The 12034-nt window shown below is 55.1% G+C and overlaps 1 protein-coding gene across 1 annotated transcript; it reads left to right on the top strand.

Annotated features, from left to right (window-relative positions):
- The first annotated feature begins 610 nt into the window (after window positions 1-610).
- Window positions 611-10268, top strand: ATP5PO (ATP synthase peripheral stalk subunit OSCP). Its single transcript, XM_090271511.1, has 7 exons — window positions 611-695; window positions 1694-1744; window positions 2576-2686; window positions 4660-4789; window positions 7952-8064; window positions 9709-9795; window positions 10082-10268. Exons 1-7 carry the CDS (start codon window positions 660-662, stop codon window positions 10193-10195), a joined length of 642 nt encoding a protein of 213 aa, XP_090127637.1. The 5' UTR covers window positions 611-659; the 3' UTR covers window positions 10196-10268.
- Window positions 10269-12034: the final 1766 nt, after the last annotated feature.

The following is a 12034-nucleotide window of genomic DNA, read 5'->3' as shown; positions in this document are numbered from 1 at the left end:
GAGCCGGTGAGCGTAAACCCCATTCCGGGGCGCGCGGGTGGAGCGCGGACTGTTTCTATGGAGGCTCGCGGCGCACCGGCTCAAGCCCCGGCTGCATGTCAGGTCCGATTCTCGGGTAAGCACTCCCCCCGGTTGGGGGCTGCGCGCGGGTGAGACGCGGTGGGGGGCGGGGGTGGGAATGAAGGGGCGGCCCATCGCAGGTGTGGGGCCCGCAGTGTCTGCTGCTGGGGCTGTGCAGGCGGGTCTCTTTGTTTGTTTCGTTCGCAACGCGGCGCGAGGAGCTGCACTGGACACACTTGGCGTCGTTGGAAGGAGGGGTAAGGAAGCTACTGATGCCAGTGAGGAAGGTGACGCGGGACAAATGCCACCGTGTTTATCTAAACGGAGACGGTAAAGCTAGCGACAATTAACCCATTCGACAGCAAGGGGCACTCGGTTAACGCAGGGCTTTCGTTCTCGGGTGCTGTCTGAGCCCGACAGTCCCGCCCCCACCGCCGCGTCTAAGCACTACAACTCCCAGCGCGGGGGAGGCCCCTGCGCATGCGGCCTGACGACGTACGCCTACATTTCCCAGCGGGCCGAGCGGCCACGCTGACGCGCGCGTGCGCCCTCGCGCCTCTCTCCCACCTCGGCTTTGACCTACAGCCGCCCGGGAGAAGATGGCCTCCCCAGCGGTGTCCGGGCTGTCCCGGCAGGTGAGGCTGGCGGGCCTGAACGCCCGCGGGAGGACCCCTCCGGGGACGGCCGCACCAGAGCCCTAGGGCCACGGTGCGAGGCCGCCGCTCGGGGAGCGCGGCCGCCGTTCAGGGTCGTGGGGCCCGACGAGTGGGGGCGACCCCTTGTCCGCCTGACCCGGGCGTCCTCCGAGCACGGCTCCGGGAACGAGCAGGCCAGAGCGCCCGGGAGCCGGGGGCCCGCTGCCGCGGTGTGAGCGAAGGGCACGGCCCGCCCCCACGTCAGGCCCCGGGGCCGCCGTGCCCAGCCCGGCCGGGACCGGCGGTGAAGCCCAGCGCACGGGTTTTGTGCGGGAAATGGGACGGGAACGGTCGCCGGGCCCGGCCGGAGCTGAGACCCGGCCCCACCGAGGGGCCCGGCCGACGGCCGCGCTCCCCTCCCGCTTACCCACGCGACGGCTCTGCTGCGCGCGTGCGTTCCCACGCGGGCGCGGGGCTTCAGTCCTCGCGGCCGGTGGTGTGGCGACCCCGCGGGGCCGAGCGGCCTGAGGGTGACCCGCGCCCCGGCGGGAGGACAGACCCCAGCGGCCCCGCCTCGGCCTCGGGCCGCGGCTGTTGTCAGGCGGCCTGTGCGTCCCGAGAAGGGACACCTGCGCACGGTGACCGGCACCCTCCGCTTTGTGTTAAAACCCTGCCCGAGGGCGGTGATGCAAATACTAAAAAAAGACCTTTAATTTCTCCTTGAAACATGTCTTTCACCGAAGTTGGCGTTTCCTCTTTCCGCTGGAGGCTGAGCCCCAGCCTGTCCGAGCGCGCAGGGCCGGGTGGGAAGGCCGGTCCCCAGGCACCGGGGCGGCTCTCGGCAGGCGGCTGACTCCCGGGAGGGGGCTCGCCGCCCGCGGTCTCCGGGCCGATGCAGGGACTCGCCCTGGAGAAGGCACACGTAACATGTTGTATTTCCCGAAACGCAGAGGTAACTCTCGGAACCCCCGTGTGACCTGCTTCGCTTTGTTTTCAAGGTGCGATGCTTCAGCACGTCCGTGGCGCGGCCGTTCGCCAAGCTGGTGCGGGTAGGTCGGACGGGCAGCAGGACCGTCGGGGCGCGCGTGGGCTTCTGTCCGTTCCGGCCTGAAGCTTCCCACGCGGCTGTGTGCGCGGGGCTGTGGGACAGGCCCGGCGCGACCTTTCAATAGGAGGGTTCCTTCCACCCCAGAACAGTGATGGCAAGTAACGGGTCTCTGCAGCGTATAGAAGAGGAAACTGAGAGCGTCCTGGAGCTCCAAGTCACTCAAGGCCTCAGCCTTTCCGGGGCAGCCCCCCATTGCCGCTGGGGGTGCACAGTCCTGCACTGATGGCCGGTGCAGAGAGAGCCTGCAGTCCGTGGTGGAAAATAAGTCAGGCGTCAGGCTCGCAGGAGATTGCTGGGGGCTCCCCTGAACTGGGGACTGTCGCAGAGACGTTTTAGTAGCACTGTGGGATGTATGACGTGTGCTCATATGTTTCATGAGCACCTGTTTTCATGGCCAAAACGTGTTCAGAACTGCCCTGTATCAGTGTCAGAAACCTCCCGTACTCGGAATGCAAACTGCCTAGTGTTACATACAAATGCAGCGTAAGCTGCTCTCAGCATTAACGTGATTAATTCTGAACAGTTACACTGCAAGGGACGTTAGACCCCCGTTACAGGGTGAGAAGTTGGAAGCTCCAAGGCTGACCCAGCCGAGGAAAAACTGTTGATTTGTTGAGAATTGCCATTTAGGATAGATCTCTGGCGCCATGGTTAAACTGTTTTGTGCTATAAAGGTGCATTTTTTAAACTATAACTATTTCATTTTGAAGTTGACAGTATAATATTGTCTTAACTGGTTTTCCTCTCCTCCCCGCCCCGCCCTTCTTCAAAGCCACCTGTCCAGGTCTACGGTATCGAAGGTCGCTACGCCACCGCCCTGTACTCGGCGGCATCCAAACAGAATAAACTGGAACAAGTAGAAAAGGAACTGCTGAGAGTAGCAGTGAGTAGCTTTTCTGATGATGACTTTTTCCGTTCTCATTGCATATCTCTTCCTTTAGCTGTTTCATTACGCACCCCTAAGGAGGTATGTCCTCAGAGGTGAAGTGCGGGGAACCAGGAAGAAAGAACGTGTTTTCTGGAATCACGATAATAATAGTACCGGGTGTCATTATTCTGAGTATTTTATAATAGGCACAGACATACATATGAGGGTATTGATATTAGAACCAAGACTTAGGCTCAGAGAAGAAACAGATATACGAGCTGGTAACATAAGAAAATTTGCCGTTTCAAAAGTGAATTAAAAAGGGACCTTGGAAAACCGATGCTTGTATTCCAGGCATTTTCAATATAGTCTTTAGAAAATATTATGCTTTTGTTTTCCTGGGAGTTTATTTTCTTTATGAAGCCTTTCCTTGGTTTTAATTATCATTTTATTCCCAAGTCGTGAGGGGACATGCCTGAGCCGAGCCTCCTAGGCAGCAAAGTTAGTAACGTGAGTCCCACACCGGTGCCAGGCAGGACTGACTGAAAAGAGGAAGAGGAAGACCAGGAGGCTGCAGTGGGGGGGGCGGGGGGGCTTCCCTTTTTCTTACCACGAAGACCAGAGTGAACGAACTGAGCGAACAGCAGCCTGCGCTGTAACTTCGCTAGGGGTGTCCCCACGGAGATTTTCGCCGCTCTCCACGTTAACAGGCCGGGCACATCTTCCTGTGCCCCTTTGGTTTCTGGCCGCCGCCACCTCCGGCAGGAAGGCCCGCGTTAAGGGAGGGGAGGGAAACAGCCTAGAACACGCCCCGGAGGAGGCTGCGCGCTGCTTTTAAGGCTTCCTCAGGCTTTTTAATCCACGGATGCCTAATCTTGCCCACTGGGGAAGAATTCCCAGGCTGGGCTCTGTTGGTGGGAGCGACCCCCGCGGTCCTCACGGAGCCAGTGACCTGGCTGCTGGGGGCAGGTGGGGAGGCTCAGGGCACTTCGGGAGGCGACGGCTGTTGCCCACTGCTTGGCAGTTATTCCCGTCTTAAAGCTGAAAGTGGTGTTCCCATCAGAGGGGATGCCCTGGGTCGTGGGCATTAGGGGGGGCATGACTAAAACCGGAATCCACAGGGACCTGGAGACGCAGATGGGAGGCGGGTACCGTAACGCTCTTTGTAAGTGAAGATGAGCGATTTTTTGGCACAGAGAGGAGAGTGTGATGCAACAGAGTGTCACTAACTGTCCACTGGGCGACCTGAACTCCAGAGTGCTTCCGGTCTGCGTGAGCCAGCCGTTTCTCTGGGCAAATGTGGTTTCTCCGGGGCCACTCGGGGAACAGTGTTCGCATGAGATGGCAGTGGATCAGGGACAGCGTCTGGGCCGGGCCCTGGAGAAGGCGCTGGCCCGCAGCAGAGAGGCAGGGCGGGGTGTTAGCTGCAGGGTGCGGGCGGCCATCGGTCACGGGAGGCAGACGTTTGCGACTTAAAGTGGCGACAACATGGGCTCTCATGGCGCCTCATCCCCCATTTCCTGGCTGTTCTCCCTCCTGCTCTGGCTGGGTGGGTTCTCCAGAGCTCTGTAAGGGGTCAGCCCGAGACAGAGAAGGCCCCTTTCTGGGTCTGCACTTGAGCAGTGGCCTCGGTAGTGTCCTTGGTTACATGGAAAACTAGGGTGTTACCCTGTTAAACACACTCACAAATGCAGTGAATTGGGTCTTTGGGCTGTTCACTTTTTTATAAAATCTCTCGAAAAACAAAACTAAATTTTAGGAAATTTCATAGAGTCTACGTTTTTTCAAAAAGCATTGTATACTATGCAAAATCATGGTGTGGTATATTCTTAAAGGCAGAGAAGATTATTTGACTAAGCCGTTCTTTATCTGTGCTTTGGGGGTGCTGATTTATTTCATGAAATGCTTGATTCATAAGAAAGTGTGTGTGATCACTTGGATCACTGATGCCCTAAAGACTTAAAGAACTTATTTCTTGGCACTTCCAGCAAATCTTGAAGGATCCAAAGATGGCTGCTTCAATCATGAACCCCTACGTGAAGCGCTCGGTGAAGGTGAAGAGCCTGAATGACATGGCTGCAAAAGAGAAGTTTTCTCCCCTCACGTCCAACCTCGTCAGTAAGTACTAGATCTGCTTCACTGACGTCTTCCGAAATGTTGCTCTTGGAAGCGTGGCGTGTGGGTGAGGGCATGAGTGTCACAGGACCCCCAGCCTGTGTCCTCTCTAGCTCCCAGGTGAGCTTGTACATTAAAGGTTGAGGAGCACTGCCTTGCCCTGGCCGGGGGGCTCGGTCAGTTGGAGCATCGTCCCGTACACCAAAAGGTTGCAGGTCCGATCCCTGGTCAGCACGCGTATGGGAGGCAACCATCAATGTCTGTCTGTCTCTCTCTCCCCTCTACCTCTCCCTCCCTCTTCCTCCTCTATAATCAGTAGACGTCTTCACGTGAGGCTAAAAAACAAATGTTGAGGAGCACTGTCTAAAGATACTAGGATGTAATAATGTCTAAACTCATATTTCAGTCTGTGGGACCACCAGTGGGATTCACACCAACAGAATGGTTGGTAGCCAGTGGCTGTGCCTCTGTCCTTGGAGATATTTGCATTCTTGTCCTCATTTTTTAATATAGACAGTGTTAATTTGAGGATTTGTAGCCAAACATTGGAATCTGTGACATTAATATGGAAATCACATTGTAAGCTGTGATCAAAATACCAAAAATTCAAAGAAGAACTAACATCTATCCTTCTGAAACTATTCCCAAAAATTCAAGAAGAGGGAAGACGCCCAAGTTCATTTTACACGTCCAGCGTTAGCCTAATTCTAAAATTAGATAAAGGCACCACAAAGAAAGAAAATTATAGACCAAAATCTCTGATAAACATAGGTACTAAAATTCTCAACAAAATATTAGCAAACCGAATACAGAAGTACATTTAAAAGATCACTGTGATCAAGTGGGATTGATTCTGGGGGTGCAAGGCTGGTACTGTGTCTGCAAGTCAGCAAACAGGATACACCACGTAAACAAAAGAAAATTAAAATATGATTGTGTCAATAGTTGCAGAAAAAGCATTTGATAAAATCCAGCATCCGTCTGTGATAAAAACTCTCAACAAAGTGAGAATAGAGGGAACATCCCGAAATGTCATAAAGACCATCCATGACAGACCCACAGCCAGGATTATATTCGGGGGGGTGGGGGGGGACTACAGGCGTTTCCCTTAAGATCAAGAACAAGACAGGGATGTCTGCTTTTACCACTTTCTCAACATAGTACTAGAAGTCTGAGACACAGCAGTCAGACAAGAAAAGAAATAAAAGGCATCCAGATTAGAAAGGAAGAAGTAAAACTCTTTATTTGTAGATGACATGATGCTATATAGAGAACCCTAAAGATTGTGCCAAAAAAGTACTAGAACTGATAAATGAATTTAGTAAATAAGCAGAATATAAAATAAATACCCAGAAATAGTTGCATTTTTATCCATCAATAATGAACTATCAAGGAAACTAAGAAAATAACCCCATTTACAATCACATTCAAAATAAAAATACCTAGGGATAAATTTAACCAAGGATATAAAAGACCTGTACTTAAGAAATTCAAAGACACTGAAGAAAGAAACTGAAGAAAATAAATAAGTGGAAGGACATACCATGGTCATGGACGGGAAGAATTAACATCGTTAAAATGTCCACACTACCCAAAGCAATTCACAGATTCAACGCAATTCTCATCAAGATGCCAACGGTGTATTTCACAGCACTAGAACAAATAATCCAAAAATTTATATGGAACTGAAAGAAGACCCCAGTAGCCACAGCAGTCTTGGGACAGGAGGACCAAGTTGGAGGAATCATGCTGCTTGGTGACAAGCTACACTACAAGGCCATAGTGATTGAAACAGCGTGGCACTGGCAGAAACACAGACACCCAGATGAGTAAACAGACCAGAGAGCCCAGAGGTAAGCACACGCCTCTGTGGTCAGTTAGGATTTGACAGAGGAGGCAGAACGTACCATGGGACAAAGACCGTCTGTTCAGTAAGTGGTGTTGGGAAAAGTGGACATGCAAAAACAATGAAACTAGACCGTCCTACACCGTACACCAGATTAAACTCAAAATGGATTAAAGGCAGACTGAAAACCATTAAAATCCTAGAAAACATAGGCAGTAAATTCTTGGATGTTTCTCGGCATTTTTTCTGATAATCTCCTTGGGCAAGGGAAACAAAAAATAAACAAAGGGGACTACATCAAACTAGAAAGGTTTGCACAGCAAGGGAAACAACAAAATGGAAGGACAGCCCACTGAATGGGAGACCGTGTTCACCAGTGATACATCTGTTAAGGGGTTAATACCTAAAACTTACAAAGAACTTAAAAACAGCACACACATACACAAAAAAAAGTCCAATTAAAAATTGGGCAAGGGACCTGAACAGACAGGTCTCCAAAGAGGACATACAGGTGGCCAGCAGACATGAAAAGATGTTCAACATCACTAATCATCAGAGAGATGCAGATTAAAACCACAATGAGACACCACGTCACACCGGCAGAGCAGCCCTCGTCAGTAAATCAACAAACAACAAGTGCTGGCGAGGACGCGGAGAAACGGGAGCCCGCGTGCCCTGCTGGTGGGGACGCAGACGGGTGTGGCCACTGGGGAAGAGCGTGGAGGTTCCTCAAACAATTAAAAATGGATCTGCCTTTTGACTCCGCGATCCCACCGCTGGGAATGCTGGGAATGTATCTGAAGAAACCCCAGACACTAATTCAGAAGGACATAAGCACCCCTGGGTTCACTGCAGCGTTTTTTACATTCGCCAAGATACGGAGGCGGCCCAGGCTCCCATCAGCGGGTGAGGGGATGGAACAGCTGAGACATCTGTACAAGGGAACACTACTCGGCCGTGAAGTAAGAAAATGTCACCCTTGTGACAGCACGGATGCACCTGAAGGACACACGCTGAGTGACATGAGCCAGGCAGAGGAAGACAAACACCGTGTGACTGGACTTACGTGTGGAACCCAAGGAACAAAACTAAAAACTAGAGACACACGGAGACCGAACAGGCTGCCAGCTGTCGGGAGGCGCCGAGGTGGCTGGGCGGAAAAGGGGCAGGGACAGTTGCATGTTCTCCATTCGCGTTCCTAAAGAACATTAAATGCGACCTCGCGGGCAGAGAGCTGAGCCTGCTCCGGCGGGGGGCGCGGTGCCGCGGGACCCCCGTGTCGGGCGCGCCCTGTTGCTGAAACGCCCTCGCTCCCGCAGACCTGCTCGCGGAGAACGGCCGTCTGACCAGCACGCCTGCCGTCATCTCGGCCTTCTCGACCATGATGAGCGTGCACCGCGGGGAGGTGCCGTGCGCGGTGACCACGGCGTCGGTGAGTGCGGGCGTGGCGGGCCGCGTGGGAGGTGTGCCTCCCTCCTCTGCCGGCCTCCGTGACGCTGGCTTTGGGGGGTCTGCGTCCGTCCCCGGCGCCTCCCTAGCCGGTGCTTATTCGTCAGGCCTGGGGCGAGGGGCGCCTTAGCACGCTGAAACTAGGGCCCAGCCCCGGCGGTTGCGAGTGGGAGGGCGGGGTGATGGGCCCTGTGCCCCCTGCTGACCGGGTGGGGGGCTGTAGCGGCAGCCACCATGCACGGCGCCCTGCTGTGTGCCGGGGGCCCTTGCAGTTACGGTGCAGGTGAGGAAACGAGCTCGGGGTGGGGGGGGGGGGAGGCCGGGTTCAGGGCAGACCCCCAGCAGCGCCTGGTCCCTAGCCCCGCGCCCTCCCCGGAGCGCAGTTCCTCTCTGTTACTTAGATTAGCGTTTTCCCGCCCGGGACCTCCTTGCCGGTCCAGCGCGGGAGGTGGGCGCGGAGCCTGACCGCGTCGGGGTTCGCAGCACTGCGCACCCCCAGGGAGCGCCACTTCAGGGGCGCTGTCGCACGCGCGCGCGTGCCCGGCCGGCTGACAGCCGTCACCACTCAGGTGGCCGTGTTCTGTCCCCGCAGCCAAGCGCCGGTGCAGGTCACTCTTCAGTGACCACAGTCATGTGGTTTTTCAAGGCTGCTTCTCTTTATAGGTTTTTAGAACCAAATAGTGCTGATGCTTTTAATGTTCAGACTCCTTGGTAAGTCAGTTTCAGGCCTTTTTTGAAAGAATGGTCATTGGTGACTAAGGGCCCAGGCCTCAGAACGAGGCTGATTTCAGATCCTGGCGCTGGGCCTCCCTCTCTGGTGGGACCTTCGGTGGGTTTCTCGGCGCATCGCAAAGTGCGAGCGAGAGCTGCTGCCCCCAGGCTCGTCCGGATGGAAGGGCAGGTGGGTGCCTGGCCCCAGGATGCGCCCCGATGGGAGGGGGCACGTAGGGGCCTCTGACCTCAGCGTCTCCACAAGGAACGTTTTCATCGAACCCTGATAGATTTCACCCCCCACACCCCCCAAGAGACACTGATAGAATTTTGCAGAGAGAGGTTGTTCTGCTACCTTTGGCCTCGTGGGTGAGCAGGGAGGGTGTGACAGTGGGTGGCCTTCCCTTCAGCAGACTGGTGCCCGCTCACCTCACTAGGGTCCATTGGGGCAAGAGGGGGGGGGGCGGCTCTGTGCTGCCTGCAGGGGCCACCGCGGCCCGGGCTTCCTCGGGGAGGCGCACCAGGGAGCCAGGCGTGGGCCAGGGCGCATGGTAACTGGGTCTTAAAGATGACTGTGCTGGGGCAGGCTGCCTCTCCCAGCCACGGAGCAGTGGGTCCCGGCTGTGCCCACGCAGCCATGCAGCTCTGGCCTCGCGCACTGCTGGCTGCCCCCCTCGGTCAGCTCTCGTCGTCCTGCCAGCACTGTGGGTGGTGGTGACCGGGCGGCCGCTCCCAGGGGTCCTTGCGCGGCAGGGCCTCCACATGCCCTGCGGCCCAGCACTGGCGAGGGCCTGGGTTGTAGCTTGGGGGGCCCCCAGGTCGGAACATGGGGAGCCAGGGCAGCACTTCCTTTACGACGACGGGTGTTTCTGTGCTGCTCTGTCCGCTTTTACAGGATGGTTTTGTCCTTTTCTAGCCTTTAGATGACGCCACTCTTTCCGAACTAAAAACGGTCCTGAACAGCTTCCTAAGTAAAAACCAGATATTGAAATTGGAAGTTAAGGTATGTTTTCAATTATATGGTCTGTCTCCTCGGGTTAATTTGACTCTTAAAATAGTGAAAAGTTAGATCTGATTATATGCTGATTTGCCTGTGGTGGGAATGTTGTATTTTCCGTTTACGTGATTACTGATTCCGTTCAGAATTCGGCTTGTGTCCCTTTTTCTAGATATAATTATGTGTTAGATTCATGTAGCACGTAGCCTTTCAAAAGCACTTCTTTTGTCTTTCCATTTGGTCCGTGAACTGTCCGTGCGTTTTCACGTTTCCAACCTGTTTCCTCTCCTAGACTGACCCGTCCATCATGGGCGGGATGATTGTCCGCATTGGGGAGAAATACGTGGATATGTCTGCCAAAACCAAGATTCAGAAGCTGAGCAAGGTCATGCGGGAGGTTTTCTGAAAGTGCTGATTTTTCTGTTGGTGGAGAGTCTTTATCTTGGAGCAACAATAAAATGCTTCCTGAATAGAACATACTCACTGCGTTTAGTGGTTTTTAAAGTGGGACCACAGGGAGCCTTCTCTTCACAACTTCCAGTCCACGGGACCGACGCCTCTCCGCTTGGCCTCCGCGCCTGCTGTGTCTTCAGTTTGAGGGTCACGGGCCCTTTGGTTTGAGAATCTAGTTTGTGTAAATTATTCTCAGGAATTAAGGAAGCTGTGTCTGTCGGGGAAAACACCCACCCGTTGAGGCCTCGTTTTGTGGCAGGCGCTGCTCGGCTCTTGCAGGGTCACCTCGTGTCCCCGGCCTCTGGGCCCAGGGCCTGGCGCGGGGCGGCGCTGCAGGGGGTTAGGGTGCCCGCAGGCCTGGCTGGCCGCTGGGGTCTTGCAGTGTCGGCATGGTGCCCATCTCTAGGGACCCTGAAAGGGGTATCTGTGCCCCGGAGCGTGCAGGCCAGACGCCAGCAGCTGCTCCCGCCGTCTGCGCATGTGCTGCTGCCACCCCTGCGGTGTCCCTGCGGGTCCTGTCGTCCGGCACTGGCTGGTGCCCGTCCGGTTTTTCTAACCAGTGTCCTGGCGCGTGCGCTTTGACTGCTTTGAGCCTGCCTTACCCCCTGTCCCTCCACGGGGTCTCACTCCGTGTAAAGGCCGGGGTGTTCCCAGCACCGGCTGTCAGGGAGGTTCTGACCACACAGAGGGCTCCGGTCTGGAACCCCAGGGGCCCTGCAAGCAGCTCCCGTGGGGACACGGCAGGTCAGAGCTGTGCGCTTAGCAAGTGGAGGCCGCAGGGTGGGCGTCCCACCTGCTGTCCCCGCTGTGAACGGCCTGAACCCAGGAGTGGCCGGGAATGTCAGCCCAGGCTGGAGACCAGCACCTCTTCCCGCACTGGGAGCAGCTCTCCAGCAGAAGGGCCCACCAGTCCCGCTAATCCAGGCCGCTCCAGCCAATCAGCGGGCTGGGAGCCAGGCACAAAGGACGTACAGTGACCCCTCACCGTGGGTGTTACGTTCTAGGTCCCCCCCACTCCCGCCCCCACCCCGCAGTAGGTGAGAATCTGTGAAATAGGAACCTTACGTTTATTTTAGTGTTTATATTTTAAGGCTTTATAAACCCTTCCCACACACTTATAAACCGTCCCAGTCCCTTATTAACCTTTCCCACACTTTTATAAACACTATTTACATTCTTAAACATATTCTACACTCTTAAACCTGCGTAACTTTAGCAACATACGTATACAGTACCGCAAACTCCCGCGACAGAGCGAAAAATCCGCGATAAATGATCTATTTCAGAAAGTCCCGCAATACAGCGAGGCCGCAACGAGTGACCACGATACAGGGCGGGACCGCTGTGAGCCTTTCTGCCTCTGATGATTCCAGTTGTCCTGACGTTGCCCGAGACAGTGATTTTCAACCGTGGTGCCGCAAGAATTTTAAAACACGCGATACCTGGCCGTCTCGTCAGGGGCACTGACGACCCCTTTTCCCTCTGACTGTCGAATAAATAAGATGGCAGCAGCCAACACAACAATAGCTGTCCCGTGGGAATGAATCAAATTATATTTATTTGTCAGATGGGCAAAAATTACTTGGGCGGTGCTGCACCACGTTAGTAATTCGTTTCTGCGGGCCACGAGCCGGACGGGGTTGGAAATCACCGGCCGAGACGAGGCCTCAGAGACCACCCGGCCCAGGTGCGGCCGCTGCACTTGCGCTCACACAGGGGACGCCGGCGGGACTAGGTGTGACCCCACCCGGACAGCAACCCCCACAGCCTGCAGTGAGCTGGCAGAGGAAGG

This window comes from Furipterus horrens, unplaced genomic scaffold (assembly GCF_987537825.1).
Source record: "Furipterus horrens unplaced genomic scaffold, mFurHor1.1.pri manual_scaffold_1, whole genome shotgun sequence".
NCBI classification, from domain to species: Eukaryota; Metazoa; Chordata; class Mammalia; order Chiroptera; family Furipteridae; genus Furipterus; species Furipterus horrens.
Note: the sequence above shows the minus strand (reverse complement) of the source record. Positions and strands in the feature narration are given on the sequence as shown.